Genomic DNA, 17,488 nt, shown 5'->3' with positions numbered 1-17,488 from the left:
CATTCTAGAATCAAGCCCCAAAGGTGAGTGGAATAGGATCATGAAGTTATGAGCAAGGTTTGAACACAGCAAGGGCTTGACCTTCTTGAAAGTTTTGTCTCCATAACCATAATCTCTTCCCTCCCTCCCTCCCTCCCTCCCTCCCTCCCTCCTTCTCTCCCTTCCCCTCCCCAGCGTGAACACCTTACTCCCAACCTTCCAAGACTCATATTTGGTGCTTTTAAACTTTTTTCTTTATTTAGGCAGAAAAGACCAACTCTTTAAAAGTAAAACTCAATAAATAAATAAGTAAAGCGTAGAGAACTGTCAGAAATTGACTCCCCTCCTTGCCCTTTACCATCCCACCCCACCCATGTTCCTTTCCCTAAAACCTCTTCCTAAAGAAAATGATCAGGTAATAAACCCCTTAGCCCTCCCCACACCCTTCCTCCCAAATACCCAGTTACCCCCAAAGCAAAGGGAGAAATCAAGAGAGAGGGGAAAAAAAAATCCAAGGGCAACATTGTCTAAACTCCCAGAGAGGGATGGCAGCGTCTGGCTGGTTGGACTGGTAATGCCCTGGTGGTCATGGTATATACATGGAGGGGCCAGCAGAGACTGTAAACATTTTTAGGGATTCAGGGGAAGGTCTTTTCCTCATGAAAGGAGGGTCTCTGTGACTGACTGGCAGAGAGGCAGCCCTCAGGGCTCCCCCACACCCTCCTTTGAGGGGGCCCTTGGGGGAGGCCGTGAGCTTTAGGGCTGGGAGCCTGGGATTTGGAGATACCCTCCCTCTAGCTGAGGGTAGAGGGAAATGTGAGAACCAGCTTCTGAGAAGCCCCTCCTGGGGAAGAGGCTGGGGTGAGGACGCTTGGGAGAGAGGACGCCCGTCCGCCCGGCTGCCCTCATGGGCCTGCACAGCCACTCCAGGCCCACTGAGGGGAGCAGGTGCGAGCAGCCGGTGCAGAGGCCCGACTCGGAGCCTCAGCAGAAGGCAGATACCCCTGAGCCTTCGAGCCTATTCCCTGCTTCCTCACAAAGGCCAAAAGGGCACTGGGGAGGAAATAGGCTCTTGGAGCCAGGGAAGCAAAGCCATGGCCCTTCAGAGAGGCAAGGTGGTGGAGCGAGTCAGGTCCTGGGCCCTTAGGGCCACGAAGCAGCTTTTGCCCCAGACTCCAATCAAGGCCCAGGGCGGATGTGCAGAGAAGGCCGGGGCCAGTCATGGGAAGAGAGTATCAAGTGCCCCTTCCTCTGGGATCTCGAGACCTGTGAAGGAAGGAAATATGGGTGAAGCACAGGGAAGATGGCGAGGACCGGTCACGGGTTCCTGGAGGTGGGGGCAGGGAGTGATGGCGGGGCTACTTGAGAAAGGCAGGCCATCAGAAAGGCCTTGTCCCAACAGAACCATCCGCTCGCCTCCCCCATCCCTCCAGCTATGAGGGCATAGAGCAGGGAGAGAGACACACGGGGGAGGAAGGGCGAGACAGTATAGAAACTGAAGCTGTTAGGGAGAAACACATCCAAGATGGACTGGAAGAGAGAGAGAGAGCTAGATGGGGAGAGAGGCAAGAAAAAGAGACAGACAGGCAGGCAGAGAACTAGGAGGAAAGAGAAGGGGTGCATGGACAAGACAGACACCTGGAGAGGGGAGCACCCGCAGAGGCCGGGGTGACCCAGGAGGGGCTCAGGGATGGAGTCTCCCAGGGTGACACCCCACTCCCAGCCCTTGGGTAGTGTTCTCATTCCTTTTTGGAAAGGAACAAAGGAAAGCAAGAGAAAAGTGCACAGACCACAGACCACAGTCACCAATCACTGTTGACCAAGCACATCCCGCGAGCTGCCCCCGGCCCTGAGCCTGGGCTGGGGGGGGCGCTTCCCTCCACAGCCCCTCCCCAGATAACAAACAATTGGCTCCAAAGACAACACGCTCGTTCCATGCAACTTACAGGGGCCCGGAGCAGGGGTCCGGGATGGGGGCTTCAGCCGACAATGGACACGGACCCTGGGCTGGGGGCCCCCAGGGTGGGGGGGATTAAGCAGCCAGGATTGGGGGGAAAGGGGAGAAACAGAAATGTGGGTATTGTTCTTGGGTTGTGATTTTTTTCCAAGGTCTGGTCCAAAGGAGGTTAAACAAATCAAAAGTAGCCAGGGTTCACAGGTCTGTGCCCCAAGTCTGGATGGCAGCCTCACCGGGCTGGAGGGGCCCCCCGTGTATTTCCCAGGTAAGTGCTAGTTCACTTCCTCCACTAAGCCAAGCCACGCCCACTCCCAGCTGTACCACGGTCTGCCCTGGAGTTGAGGGCAACAGGCAACAGGCAACAGGACCCGAGTGTCTCCACTTCGTAGGAGACAAGGTTTCAAAACCAAGAGGCTCTATGACCCCCGAGTTCTCTAAAGCAGACTCCTGGCCCCCAAAACCTACTCCACTAATTTCATCCAACCCAAAGGAAAACCAGAAAGAGAAAGACACAGACACATGGACACTGACCAGACAAACAAGACCAGATACTGTGGAAAACTCTGGGAGCAGACACAGGTGTAGATTTGGCTCTCTCTGGGGTGGTGTGTGAGTGTGTGTGTGTGTGTGTGTGTGTGTGTGTGTGTGTGTGCCCGTGTGCCCGTGTGCCCGAGCGTGTGCATGCTGGTGGAAAGACAACTGACTGAACAATAGCTGGGGACATGGTCCAGACCTGAGTTCCTTATGCCCAGCATCGGGGTGGGTTGGCAGTGGAAGAATGGTCACAGTGTGTGGAGTCTGGAGATGAGGTCACAGGACAGAGCAGCACCCACCTGAAGCCCTTAGTAGGGCCTGTTTGCATCCTTAGGCCGCTTTAGCTGGACTTTGAGGCGCTTCATGCCAATCTGGAAACCATTCATTGCCTGGATGGCAGCCTGGGCACTGGCCGGATTGTCGAAACTCACAAAGCCTGAGGTGAGAAGGGCATAAGGCCCGGCCCGGCCCCACATCGCTGTCCTGCCCTGGGGCCAGGGCTGCTTGCTTGCTTTCCCTGTGCCACCCTACCTCTTCCAAGCATCTCTAATCCCTAGAAACCTGCCTGGCACACAGTAGGCATTCAGAGAGAATTTGTTGATGATAGATTTAATGAGTGAATCCAGTCCAGCCATTCACAAACTAGCGTGTGCTTTCCATGTTCTTTGAAAGGTGGCTCTTGGCCTAAGAGTTCTCTGAAACCTGCCTTTTGAAAACCCTGTAAGTGACTTTTGAAGCAAGGGTCTGAAGCAGGCTTCCAAATGAAACCTACATCCTTTTGAAATCTAGTATCTCCAGACTACATGAAATGGAGTTGGCTCGTGTGTGTGTGTGTGTGTGTGTGTGTGTGTGTGAGTGATATGATAGAACATAGGATCTCATGCCACTACACGTGCTCAAATTTCTGAGCTACATCTCTAGCCCCAAGGTTGGTTCTTGAGGAAGATGAAGCTGTGACCTTTTTTACAAGAGATGGGCTTGGGTGGCAACTGTATGGGATGGTGGGTGTGTCAGAAATGGTTCTTTTTTGGTCTTGTGTATTCAGGCTTTCAAAGACTAAGTTCGTTGAGACCCTAAATGCCTCCAAATGTAACAAACTTCATTCTAAGAGTTCAAACAAAAAATGTCCATAGTCTGTCTTTTGGATCATCATGTTCTTACCAAAACATTTGCTCTGATTGGTGGCCCGGTCAACAAAGACTTTGGCTGAGATGACATGACCAAAAGGGACAAACATCTGGAGGATCTCTGAGTCCGTGAACTCCTGGGGCAGGTGGTAGATGAAGATGTTGCAGCCATCAGGGCCTGGGTGGCAGCAGAGATAGAAGGGATAGATAGCTCAGAGCCTGGGAAATGCCGCCTGGAACGGCGGAGGTGCGGGGGACGGCAGAGAGCGGCCCCTGGCCCTGGCCCCCCAGCGGTGTGGGCAGGCCTCCCCGCTCCTTCATCCTCACACACAGGGCCAGAGCTGAGTCTGGCACAGAGCCGTCGGGAGCACCCGGGCCCACAACATGGGCGATCTTATCCCTGCAGGTTCGCAGCTGTCAGGACCCTGCCCCAGGCTGGTACCTTCCCGTTGCTGCTGCTGCTGCTGTTGCTGCTGCTGCTGCTGCTGCTGAGGTGGTGGTGGTGGTTGCGGGGCCACCAGGGCTGGAGGCTGCGGGAACGCGGGCGCAACGAGGCTGTAGGCTGCAGGATAGGCTGCCGGGGTGGTGAAAACAGAAAAGGCAGATGGGGTTCCCCTGGCCCCTCACCGCCAGCCTTGTCTCCCTCTCCAGCCCTATCCAGTGGAGTCCACAGGGCTGAGAGTATCAGGGAAGGGGCTTCCTCAGACCAAGTCCTGGGGGTGCTGCCCTCAGGCATCCGTTCTCACGGGCACAGCTTGTCAGGAAGGCCTGAGGGTGTGGCTGGCAGGGGGCGTAGCCGCTTAGACTGTAGTTCTAGATCTCTTTTCCTCATGCCATGCCTCCCACCTGGCCAGGGCCTCACCTGTGTAGTGCTGCATTCCTGCATAGGCCTGCTGGAGGGGATCCACAGGGGCAGCGGGGCTCTGGGCTGCGGAGAGCATCACAAGCCATGAGTGGGTCTGGGACACAAAGGGAACCCCACCAGCACCTCTCTCAGCAGACAGAGCCTCATGGGGGGCGGGGATGAAGGGTGAGGTGAGAAGGGGAAGTGCATATGGCAGTAGGAAAAGGGGAAGAGCCCAGTGTCTGTCAGGCCGGTCTGTGACTGACTTGCCACTATGGCCAGGTCTCTAAGCCTCAGCTGCCCAAGCCAAGAACACCCCCCCCCCCAAAGCCAGGTGGAGTAGCGCACGCCTTTAATCCCAGTACTCAGGAGGCAGAGGCAGAGCAGGCGGATCTTTGTGAGTTCAAGGCCAGCCTAGTCTACATAGTTCTGGGACAGCCTGGGCCACACAGAGACACCCTGTCTCAAAAGCACTAAAAGAAAAGAAAGGAACCCGAGGAGCATTTCTGCCCAGGAAGAGAGCAAGAAAAAGCACCTTAAGCCCTGAGGTTGGAGTGGGAAGGTGTGTCATGGCTGCCCGCAAGGGGAGTGGTGGCCTGGATGGCTGATGGAGCGAGGTGGGGCGGGCAGAGACCCCCACCTGGGTAAGGGTGAACCCCGTTGGGATACAGAGCATCAGGGGCAGGCTGCCCCGTGGGCTGGGTGGGCACCGGGCTGTAGCCGTTGACGCCCAAGGCAGCAGGGATGGCAGAGACGGGCGTGGCGGCAATGGCGGGCGGGGTGCTGGTTCCTAGGGGGAGAAAAACGACAGCGACAGAGCAGAGGGACGGGCGCGCAGATGCAGAGAGCCAGCCGGCAGACCCGGGGACAGAGCGGAGCAAGCAGGCCTTTCTCTGACCCTGAGCGCCTCCTCTTGGACCCCGTGGCTTCCCTACTCCCCGCCACGGTGCTCCTCTTCCCCGCCCAGCTGCGTGTCCCTAGCCCCACCTGCCTACCATAGGCCTTACCTGAGGATGGCGTGATAGGGGTGGCGATGAGGCCATTGGCATTGATGGCAGCCATGTGCTGCATCTGCACGGCAGCCATGGTGGCCATCGGGCTGAGGTAGGCACTGTGAGCTGCTACCAGGGCTGCCTGCTGCTGCATCAGCTGTGGGATGGGGGAGAGGAGAGTAGGGCCAGGCCCCCAGCGCGGGCGCGCGTTCGTCTCCCTCCCAAGCCCTGCTTTGGTGAGGTGGAGGGTGGGCCGTGAAGGACATGGAGATGAGCAGGAGCTAGCTCGCACCGGGATGGGGGGCATGCTTACGGCCTGAGTGTAGGCGCTGTAGGCTCCAAACTGGAGGGCGATAGGGCTGAACATGCCCAGCTGGGCAGCCACCTGTTGCATTCGGCGGAGACCTCGCTCCTTCTCAGTGTCAGCAAACTTTACCACCAGGCTGGACGAGGCACCCTGGGCAGGGGCCCACGTGTCACAGGAAGAGTCGGCATCTGCTCCCTGGGGGCCTCAGCATCTGGCCTCTTTGGGAGCACAGCCATCACAGTGCCCAATCCAAATGGGGAGATCCTAATCCCACCATCTCCCTGCACTGGGATGTGTAAAAGGCTAGATAGAATTGAGGAATGTGAAATGCTCAAAATTGGACAGGCCTGTGGGGATGGGAAGGACAGCGCTGCGAGGCGTCTGTGCTGGCAACCCCCGGCGGATTAGCTGTGGGGAATGTTAATCGGAACATCCACAGGGATAGTCATAGAGTCCTAGACTCTCAGAGCTGAAGGGGCCCAGGGTTCAGTTCTGTCTGATGTTGAGCCCTCTTCTTGTTTGATGTCTGCCCTGCCTCCGCTGGAGACCCTTGAGTTGTGGGAAGGCCCACATCTTTTGAAGCAGCTAGTCAGGTCTAGTTAGGAACTCCAGCTCACATTCAACTGACCCAACACTAACATTCAGGGGCATCAGTATCAACCCGTGCTGGGCAGGGCAGGTGGGGCCTTGAAGCCAGGGTCCTGACATCCCAGGAAATGAGGTGGGGCATTTGGGAGGGTAGAGAAGAGAAGGCTGAGGAGTGGAGGAAGTCGGAGAGGAGAGGGTGTAACACTTGATTCAGTGGCTCTTTTGCAAAAACGTAAAAAAAAAAATTAGAAGTTCTATCTGAATGAATCTTGATCTATGCTAGGGCCTGGTGGGTGTACCATTGGGAAGACAAGGAGGGCAGTGGAGCTCACCGGCAGGGTCCGGCTGCTGTGGAGGGTGTTGATGGCTGCCTGGGCCTCGGCGTGAGTCTGGAACTTCACAAAGGCACAGCCTAGAGTGAATGGTTGGGGCAGAGGAGAGGAGGGTTGAGTGTCTACCGTGAGGGCGCCCTCTGGGGTTCTACGGGCAAGGGGAGGAGTGGGCGGGACTACCTTTGCTGGCACCGTCTGGAAGGGGAGGAGTGGGCGGGACTACCTTTGCTGGCACCGTCTGGCCCCCGGAGCACAGTGCACTCGTCTATGGTCCCAAATGGTTCAAACATCTTCCGGACATCCTCATCTGTCTGCTGCTTTCCTAGCATCCCCACAAAGAGCTTCCGGTCTTCTGGGGGGGGGATAGGAGGGGGTAATGTCCAGGGCCTGCTGACCACTCTCCCAGCCCCGCATCTTCCACCTGGACCTGTTGCTCCTGACACTATTCTCCAGCCTGGGGAACAACAGCTCTAGGTGTGAAGGAGTGGTAGCCGGGAACTGGGGTCCAGTAACGTGCAGTACTCTCATCCCAGTTCAAGAAGGACTTGAACTCTGTTTTTGTCATCTCTACGAATAGTCCAGATCTTGTCTCCTGCCGCCACACTCACCTATTCCTTAACCCCAACCTTAGGTAATTCTTCAGTACCATCAGACTTCCTTCCTTCATCCCTTTCAAGCCCTGAGCCTGGGGGTGGGAGGAAAGGGGCTAAATCCAAAGTTGTAGAACCTACCTCCTCGACTCTCGCTGTCGGCTGGCTTGACCTGGATCGGCCTGTTCATCTAGAGGAGAGAAAAGAAGGAAGCTGCCAGGACCTCCACGGAACATCCAAGAGCCCTCCCCAACTGAGATGGCCAGAGATGGAAGGGAGCAAGGTTGCCCCAGCCCTCTAAGTTGATGGGAAGGAAAGGGTAGGACCAGTCTTGTCTAGAATTCAGAGCTGAAAGGATTAAAGGTATGGGGGAGAGGGGATGTGTTGGAAGATGTTCATGGGGTGCAGCTCTGGGCTCAGGTTGACCTCAGAATGCTTGGGCCACCCATAGGTGTTGCTCTCTTAGGTGAGAAATGCCTGCCCATAGGACACAGGTCTTAAGTCAGAGCTCAACCAAGGGACTGATCCACCAGAGCTGCCTCCATTCTGCAAAGTAGGAGCAAGCAGAGGCTATCCCATGGAGAACCCCCAGGGAAGGATGAGGGAGACCCCACAGAGGCCCAGAATTCCTTCTGACCACTGGAGGTGTGTCAGCCTCTCTTTCTGCTCCCCTACACCCCTTGACCCCAGGGGGAAGGCACTCGGGCAGCACAAAGGGAGCAGATGCCCAGTCTCCGTGGCAACGGGAGAATGCGCACCATGGCAACCGCCCACTCAGCCTGATTTATCCGTCCCCGTCGCCCTGGCGACCGTGGTGATGTCATCACTTCTGCTTTTCCACACACACCCAGAGAAGGACTGGGGGTGGGGGGGGTGCGAATAGGGTATGCTGGGGGTGGAGGATTGGGTGGGGACTGGGAGGTGGGGGAGGGGCCCTGGAAAGCTTCCTGGTCCTGGAGGGAAATAAGTGGAGCGAGCCCTGCAGGGGCCATACGGTTTGTTCTCCTGCCCTTCCTCCTCCAGAACCAACCCTTGGTGTCTGAAGAGCCGAGGAAGCGCTGGAGGAGCGGAGGCTATCCATGCTCCTTTGCCATCCTCCCTGGCTCAAAAGTTCTCCAGAGCTCCACCCTCTCTCCCTGACACCCAGAGTATCACCCTTTGTTCAGCCTTCAGTGTGGGTAGAAAAATTCCTAGTTCTATTCTCCGTGTCTTGTTTGGTGAGTGAACTTGGGAAACACTCCCACAGGTTGATTTCCTTAACCAAGATGGCGCGGGTGAGCACGGTAGTGACCGGAAAGCGGAAGAAGCATTCAGGAGTCAGTGCTGAACTTCTCTCGCCGTTGAGGACTTTGACTGCTAGGGTCACACCCAGTCCCCTCACTCATGTGATGGTGGGACCATCTTAGTCCCAGAGACCAAAAGCCTAAGGTGAGGCATTCATTTACATGCTAAGGGTACTGCAATGAAAGTCATTTAACTGAGAGGAGACTCGGGGCCAAGCAGCCCTGCCTCGCACTAGCTGGGTGCCATGGCTAAGTTGTTTCTTCCTCTAGGCTTCAACTTACTCCTCTGTAAGGGGACAGACCAGGAATCCTGTGTTCAGGTGCTCCTCACCTCTGGTACTCGAGCATTTGGAGACCTTGAGTGACTTAAATTAACATGGAGAATACAAAAAATGCCGTTCCTGGCTGGACTCTGCCAGCCAGGTGTTCACAGCCTCAGATCAACCCTAAGACCCATCTCCAGTGATATTCCTGCACCCCCTCCTTCCCTCCCCCAAAGCTCTGGGTCTGTGAGCAGCTGGTGGGGGGTGGGAGGGTCCCAGTCACATAAATCCTCCTGCCAATCTGCCCCCAGATTTACCTTCTACCAATCTGGGATTATCCCATCTGAGACTCAAATCTCCTAAGGGTGTGTGTGTGTGTGTGTGTGTGTGTGTGTGTGTGTGTGTGTGTGTGTGTGTAGGGGAGGTCTATGCCTAGAGAGTTATGGTCATTCACCTCCCTTTCTGTACTGTAGCCAAAACAGGAAATTCTCTCCCAGGTACCACAGCACATCCACCCCTCAAAATGGGGAGACAGAACCAGGGACATCATGGAGCATTCTTATGATTGACACTAGGCCCTTCCCAACAAGTCTCTGGGAAAGTTGCTGTTCTCTCAGAGACTGAGAACCTGGGAGAGAAATGATGTCGTGCTGGCCCTGCACAGGCTTCAAGCACAAAAATAGCATATCAATAAATACCCACAGCTGATGTGCACTCTCACAGAGACACAGCGCAGACCACAGCATGGACAGAACCGCCCACAATACCCTCACCGAGGTCTCCTCAGTTCTCCCAATGCCCATTTCCAGCCCCCCTCCCACTCCTGGCATGGCACTTCCTGTGGGAAGCTCAGCTTTGTTAGCTTGCTTGGGCACACCTGCCCCTTCCCCTGAGTCCAGCTGTGCTGTGTTTACCTGGCAACCTGGCAGGTGCCTCTTCCCTAGCTACCACCCACCAGGTGATAAGCCCTCCCAAGAGCCTCCCAAAGAAGAAGAGGCTATTTACACTCCAGTCAGGGCACTTGGTCTGCTTTCCCTAACAGGACCACTGTTCGGGTCCACCCCTCTCATTAACAGTCAAGATCCCACATCCAAAAAGATCTTACTCATCCTCAAAATCTAATTGTCTTGAGGGTGCAGGTCGGAAACCTTGCCTCTCCTGGCGTCACAGTTCCTGGTGCCGCAGAAACCCCCCCTCCCTGCCTCAAGCTGATGGGAATGCCCACATCGCCAGGGTGGGAGTTTCATTCAGAACAGATGGGGAAGAATAAGCCAGGCAGAGGCATCCCTCACAACCGACTTCCAAGAGGCCACACCCTGCTAAGCATGGATCCAGGACCTGGGACAGAGCCTCCCTGGGAGAGAAGAGGACATGGGGCTTGACAGCCACAGGCCAGCCTGAAACATCATCTCACTATGGTAGCACCTTCTAGATTCTGGGTGATAAAGAGGAGAAGCAAGAAGCAGGCTAAGATGCACTTGTTAAAATATACCATGCAGGAGGGCTTGGAGATAAGCAAAAACTTAGAGAACAGTGCATTGGCTGACACCCTATACACACACGCAGACACACACACACACACAGACTGACACACACAGATACACACACATACTGAGTGTCAGTGATACACAGACACACACACACAGACTGACACATGAGTGACACACACAGACTCACATATACACACACACACAGACTGACATGAGTGACACACACAGACACACACACAGACTCACATATACACACACACACAGACTGACACATGAGTGACACACACATACACACACACAGACTCACATATACACACACACACAGACTGACACATGAGTGACACACACAGACACACACACAGACTGACACATGAGTGACACACACACTGATACACACACAGACTGACACACACATGAATGACATACACAGACACGAGTGACACACACATAGACTGATAGACTGATACACACATGAGTGACACACACACAGATTGACACACACATGAGTGACACACAGACTGATACACAGGCTGAATCACACAGACACACACAGACTGACACGAGTGACACACAGACTCACACACACATGAGTGACACACAGACTCACACACATGCACACACAGACACACACAGAAACTCACACATACGTACACACATAGATACACACACAGACTCACAGATACATGCACACACAGACACACACGCGCACACACACAGACACACGGCAGACTCACACATACATGCACACACAAAAACACACACTCACACACACATGCACACAGACTCACACTCACATGCACACACAGACACACACACACACATATCACACAGAGACATGTACACACAGACACACACACACACACACACACCCTTGAAGGGGCAAATGGCAGGATAAAACACTTGGTAGGGTACAAAGACAAGAGTTGGGTTATAGGTATCTGCCCCCTTGACTGCCCTGTCCGCTTTCAGAACCCCTTAGCATGGGATCCTTCCTGGAAGAATGGAACCCCTCACTTCCTATTAGAAACTCTATCGGTCCCTCTGGATTCTGTCAAGTGTGCCAAAGGCCACCGTGGGAACTCCGTGTCACCTGGGCGGTCTGGCACAAAGTGAGAGAAGCATTCTCAGCAGGGGCCTTCCCCACTCCCACGCCCAGCCCATGAGTTTTCAGGAAAGGCAGGCAGTGTCACCCAAGACAGAGTTTTGCCTGAGCTTCACAGGCAACTGGAGGGGACAGATGCAGGGGAGTTATCCCTAGCTGTACTCTGCCTTTGGGGCGCCCACCCCACATGGTCCTTCTTCCATGTCCCTTTTCTGGCCTTTCTTGGTCTCCTCCCACTGACTCTAGTTCCAGCAGCAGCTCTGAAATGAGGAACAGGAAACCCAGAGCAAGGAAGGTGAAAATCTGGTCTGTGAAGCCCCCTCCAGAGAAGCAAAGGAGGGGAAGTTGGGATGCGGCAGCTTGCATGGACTCCTGGCCTGCAAGGTGCTCACATGCATGTGTGCATGAACACATGCTCACCCTAGACCCCTAGGCCAGCTCACTCGCATGCACTGGTCCTACATGCCGGGCAATGGTGGGTCCTGTTGGTTGGGATAAGATGGTGGCGAGGGCCAGAGGGGACCTCCAGAGAGCTGGAGGTTGGGGGCGGGATAAGCAGTTCTATTTTCTATTTCCCCACCCCATCTGTTCTGTCTGTTTCCTCTCAGGAGGATGGATGGTCAGTACCATTCTCTGTCCCACGTGGTGCAGGAGTAGAGGCTGGGACAGATGTCTCCAGCCCCCAGACAGGGCTGAGCAAAGGTTTGCTGTGAGGCTTCCTTGGGACTCACAGACTGAGAGAAAACAGAAGCAGATAGCCAGCCAGAGGGGCCAGGAACCTTCTAGATGCCTGCCCTCAGTTACCAGCCCAGGTAGGAGGCCGGCTCAAGAAACAAAGAAATGTAACCTTGCAGGAGGGAAGCCACCTGAGGACCACCTCTGCTTCCCTGACCTCCCTGGGCACACTCGGTGGGGTCAAGCCTGAGCTTTCACCATCACGCCAGCTCTGCCTGCTGCCCCAAGCTCATATCCACCCCAGACCCTGCTCCACTTTGGTGCCCCGTGGCTCTGTTTTGGAGTGCTTCCTGGGAGACAGGCAGGGAGCCTGTGTGATCTCAGAAATCAGCACAGAAGAGTCCAGCAGGCCCAGCTGCCTGTTCTCAGGGCAGCACACCCTCCCCCATCTCACAGGCACCACAAAAGAGTGCCGGGCGCCTCTTGCTCCCTCTGACACAGGTGTTCAGTCTACTGTGTGTGCCCCTCATACAGCTAAATCCTCCCTCTTGCATGGCCTGGGGACGGACTGGGGACAAGGGGAAGGAGCTGCAGGTGCTGCTCCTCAGAAAAGGTCACATTTACCCCACTAATGGTTCTTTTTTTCACACATCAACAGAAGGAAAGGGATGCTAGAAGGACTGCCTGGTGATGACAAGAGGTGGAAAATAACTCCGTGTCCTGGGAGGGCCGTGGGTCCCCTGCCACTCCTAAAGCTGCTCTCAGCCCCCTGACCCTGCAAAGCACAGGACTCACCCCTGGGAGAGTCTTCTGTTCGTGCAGGGCGCTCTGGGCCTTCAGGGCTGAATCGCGGGCACAGTATGTCAGGAAGGCACATCCTGAGGAGACACAGGCGGAGAGCCAGGGTTGGGGTGAGCCCTCAGTTTCCCCTTCCTAAGGGGCTTCCCCAGGAGACTGAGGATGGGGGAGGCATCTCCCCTTCTTGCCATCTCTGCCTGCTGGGTTGGGGAGGCAGCCCAGAGGGATAAAAATTATACCTTTTTCTCTGGGGCGGAGACCTGGAGGTAAGGGAGGAGAGCATTCGATGTGTTGAGAGACGGGACTGGGACAGGAAGAACTGATATCCAAGCAGGTAGGGCAATGTGGTTCTCTCTCTCTCTCTCTCTCTCTCTCTCTCTCTCTCTCTCTCTCTCTCTCTCCTCTCTCCACCCTCTTCCCTTCCATTTCCCCCACTTCTCATGTCCCCCAGGCTCCATCGGAGGCAGGTGTGGGGAGTGCACAGAGAAGGGAGAGGAAAAGCAGCAGCCGGAAGTGCTTTTTCCAGAGCCTCGAGATCCAGGGAGGTGCGGTGGCCCTGGGTTCCCAGCATCTGGAGCTCTCCAAGTGCTGATCCCGGGCAAGCCCTGCTTCTGCAGCACACACAGCTCTTGGAGAGAGCTCAGGGGCATTTTCCTAACAACTTTCTAAGTCCCACAAACGTTGCCCAGTCTCTCTTCTCCCCGCCTCTCCTCTGCTCCTCGCTTTAGTCCTGGACTGCCCTGGTTTGGCTATATCCCACTCTTTCTAGGTTGAACACCTGGCCAGCCATCCCAGCATTATCTGGGGCAGCTCACATTGTCGATCTTGATCCTCTCTCCTAAAACTTGTCCTTCTGACCCTTCTGGAGCTCGTCCCGTGCCATCAACACCCTCCTCCATCTCTAGTGCCGAGTTGTCTTAGTTTTGCACCCGGCAGTCCCTGTCACTCAACTGAGTTCTCATTCAGCTCCTCCATTCAGTCCCCAGCCCCTGAACTCTGCTTCCAAGTCATTCCTTTCCCACCACTCCATCCCTCCAGCTTCCCCCATCCTTCCTGCCTCCTCTCCAGCCTGGCCTGACCCCTCACCCTTGTGCAGCCCGGTGTACTTGTCCTTGATGACAGTCAGCTCGAAGATCCGACCGAACTGCTCGAAGATGGGCTTCAGGTCCTTTTCCTCCAGATGCCTCGGGATCTGCCCCACAAACAGCTTGATGGCATCCGGCTCCTTCATTGGGGCGGCCCAGGAGGAGGGGCCAGGGGGGAGCAGGGAGAGGCCCAAAGACAAGGGAAGCTGCCCAACCAGGAGGCAGGTGATGGGGCCCAGGGGCCCAGCAGGGCCGGCTTTCCCTTTGGCCCCCAACCACAGTGCCGATCAGAGGAGAGCTCTTCACACAAAGGAGGCCTGGGGAGTTGAGGGCTAGGGGTCAGGGGTCTAGGCAGATACTGTCAGGCCACCAGGGGGCATAGCCCAAACAAACAATCTCCCTCCCAGAGATCTGGCAAATATCCCAGGATGGGGGTCAGGGCAGCTAAGCCCTGGGGCGTTCGGGTGGGAGCGGGATCGCCGGAGCTCAGAGCGCGGGACCAAAGGCACAAATGCCAAAGGAGTTGGGCAGAGAGTCAGAGGGGGCGATGGGAAGGAGGCTGAGAGGCTAGGGCCCTGACAGGGTTGCCAGCAGCGTCATGAAGGGTCCCTGCTCCTGATGCGGGGCAGGTGACTCTCTGGTTGGCTTCCTAGGGAGGACACCTCCCTTGTGGCTGATCCTTCTGCCGGGTCCGAAGATCCCTGATGCCAAACGCTTGATCTCTGATGGCGGCAGGGCACCGGGGGTCCCTTCTGCCCTGCCCCCTTCAGGTTCTCCCTCGACCCCCCCTCCCACCCCCACCCTGGATGGTTCCCCGGCCTGGGCTGCTGCCGGCTACTCCGGACGCTAGGGCTGCCTGCTTTCCCGGTCACCTGGGTCCCGGAGCTCTGCTCTCCGGCCGCGCTCTCCTCAACAAAAACCTCCCCCCTCCACACCCCCCTCCCCACTCCCACCTCCTTTCCCCTGACATCAGTGATGTCAGTCTCAGGGGTGGAATACAAATTCTCCACTCTGGAGAGAGACGCACAACTCATGCGAACGCCACTCCCTCTTTCTATCTCTATCCTCCCCGACTCCCTTTCCTCCCTAGAAGAGCAGCTGGTGTCGATAACAACCCTTCCCCCATCTTACTACCCAGTCAGGAGTTGGGCAATACACGAAGATGGAGAATTTATAGAGGAGCCCTAAGGTGGGGTCCATTGTTCCGGGGGCTGGAGCTGTCCCTGGTGCTGGAAGAGGAAGCGAAGACCCAGGGGATGGAAGCTGGGGGTGGGGAGTAGAGGGGAGTCTGGCGATTGGGGAGCCTCAGAATGAGGTCCCAAGGAAGGAAACAAGGAAGAGAAACGAGAGAGGGCAGGCAGGCAGGTTGAGGGGCAGGAAGGGAGGTGTAGATGAGAAAGGAAGCAGTCACAGGGTCTGGGGGAAAAGCGCAAAAGTGAGGCAAAGAGGAGAAATGCGAAGCGGTGTGGGGAGAGAGAGCCAGTGGAGGGGAGTGCAGGAAGAGGACTGTGTATTCTTCCAGAAAAGGAAGCAGGGGAGCTGTAACAGCCTGGCATTTGCACACGCCCCCTTCCCTCTCCCTGCGGGGTTTGTGTGTATAGATGCATGGGCAGGGAGGCGACAGCCAGTGGCAGCTCTCACTTGTAAGAAGACCCTTGAAGACCAAGATTCCATTTAACTCAGCATCCTACCGTCCACAGAGTCTCGTGTGGTGTCTTCCTTATACATAGTAGGTGCTTAACAAACACTTCACGCAAAGAACCTGTGACATGTGGAGATCCCCAATGCCTTCTGTGGGAACAAGCCCAGCTGCTAGGCTCCCCTTGGGGGCAGAGTACCCAGTTACTCCTTCCTTTGCTCACAGTCAAATGAGAGGAGCCAAAAAAACACGTTCAAAGGATCATCCCCCCCCAAACAATGACACTTCTCAACCTGATCATGCGTGCGTTCTGTGACCCAGAGGAAAGTTGGTCCTCTCTGCTCAAGCACGACACCTGCTCAGTGCAGGGTGGATCTGTTGGCATCAGCTCTCAGTGGTAGCAGTCCCTGCTCACCATCCACACTTCACTGGTAGCTTCTGAAGAGTGCCCTGCTTCCCCATTTTCCATGCTTCCACCCAGGGTGGAGCTGATGTCTCTAGAGTCATGTGGGTGTCTCTGGGACTCCCAGATGTATCCTGGAGGCCTCCATTCCTGAGTTATCCACAACAAGCAGGTTCCTCTTCTGGAACTGAAATAACAGAACCATGTCTTAGGGATTGTCCCGAATGTGTGAGAGTTTCTAACTTGTTAAGCACACCACTCTCTATGATATGGATGAAGAAACCAAGACACAGCGTGGTGAAATAACTTGGCCAAGGTCACACAGCTAGAAACACAGCCAGCTGAGACTCCAGCCTGGGAGGGTGGGTCCTGAGTCCCTGTGTTGAACTCTCACATGTGGGGATGCAGTGATGTGAACCTGGCCTTTCCCTCCCTCCGTGCACAGTGAAGCGCTGTGTAAGAGTTAGTGTGTCCTCTACTCCCCCATTCCCTGGTGACCACTTCCACCTTCTTTAACCTGGGTATCTGTTGCCTGAAGCTACATTCTGGCAGATGTGTGTATTTGAGTGAATGTCTGTGTGGAGACTTGATTACTTCATCATTCAGATGCCCAGGTCCTCCCAATAGAGTGCCCTAAAATGGAACAAGAGGGTGAGGTAACGGGGGACTCTGGGATGAGTGGCCGGAGATGCCCTGGTAGTGCCAGGGGACCGGGAAGTGGAAAGCTATCTGTCTCCACAGTAACTTTCCATTCACCTGCCCCACCCCCACTTCTCCCGTCTTGCCTGCTTTCTAATCTGATCTTGGCATTTATGGAGATGCTAAACAGATCACGCCTTGTGAACCTGGGGGATCCCATGGATGGGCCCACTGATCTCATTACTCCGTGTCTCCTCAGCAGATCCGCCGCCCTGCTGCTCATTCAGGCTTGGGCCTAATCATATTAATTGAAATATTAAACATCCACAAGAACGAATTTCAATGAACCCCTCCGGCTCCTCCTCCCAGGCAGTAGCCAGGAGATGGCTGCGAACAGCGGAGGTGCTCAACCCTTTCCTCAGCTTCTGGTCCAGACTGGTACTGTCAGTCTGAGAGAGGGAGAAGGTACTGGGGGAGACTCCCCGAGCCCAGGGGCTGTGAGCACATCTCTGAAGTTCTTTCAGTCTTAGGGGATGGGAGCTCTATGAGGTAAAGACTAAGGGGGCCCCAAGCATGACTCAGGAGTCCACCCCTAGGAGCTTCTCTTTGAGGAAATGAGGCTTCGGGCCTTAGTTCTCCCAAAAGAATTTCTCTGTCCGCCATCCACAGGCTTGCTCTTTCTATTTTTTTGTTTTTGTTTTTGTTTTGTTTGGTTTGGTTTTTTGAGACAGGGTTTCTCTGTGTAGTTTTGGTGCTTGTCCTGGATCTTGCTCTGTAGACCAGGCTGGCCTCGCACTCAGAGAGATCCGCCTGGCTCTGCCTCCCGAGTGCTGGGATTAAAGGTGTGTGCCACATTTTTTT

At 55.4% G+C, this 17,488-nt stretch overlaps 1 protein-coding gene across 8 annotated transcripts; it reads right to left on the bottom strand.

Annotated features, from left to right (window-relative positions):
* Positions 1-210: 210 nt before the first annotated feature.
* Positions 211-14,866, bottom strand: Celf3 (CUGBP Elav-like family member 3). 8 transcript variants are annotated; one of them, XM_037206862.1, is made up of 14 exons: positions 14,819-14,866; positions 13,948-14,263; positions 12,859-12,941; positions 7,392-7,440; positions 6,884-7,012; positions 6,661-6,740; positions 5,747-5,890; positions 5,449-5,590; positions 5,082-5,231; positions 4,460-4,525; positions 4,040-4,171; positions 3,632-3,775; positions 2,770-2,906; positions 1,159-1,245 (listed from the first exon to the last, which is right to left on the bottom strand). In XM_037206862.1, exons 2-13 carry the CDS (start codon positions 14,090-14,092, stop codon positions 2,779-2,781), a joined length of 1,392 nt encoding a protein of 463 aa, XP_037062757.1. In that variant the 5' UTR covers positions 14,093-14,263; positions 14,819-14,866; the 3' UTR covers positions 1,159-1,245; positions 2,770-2,778. The 8 variants fall into 8 exon arrangements, 7 of the variants coding, with proteins under 7 accessions (XP_037062758.1, XP_037062757.1, XP_037062761.1 ...); XM_037206866.1 differs by having other exon boundaries at positions 13,948-14,053; positions 14,819-14,864; XR_005091793.1 differs by lacking the exon at positions 14,819-14,866 and having other exon boundaries at positions 1,926-2,906; positions 13,948-14,721.
* Positions 14,867-17,488: the final 2,622 nt, after the last annotated feature.

Source organism: Peromyscus leucopus, chromosome 6 (genome assembly GCF_004664715.2).
Source record: "Peromyscus leucopus breed LL Stock chromosome 6, UCI_PerLeu_2.1, whole genome shotgun sequence".
NCBI classification, from domain to species: Eukaryota; Metazoa; Chordata; class Mammalia; order Rodentia; family Cricetidae; genus Peromyscus; species Peromyscus leucopus.
This window is presented reverse-complemented; position numbering and strand designations above follow the sequence as displayed.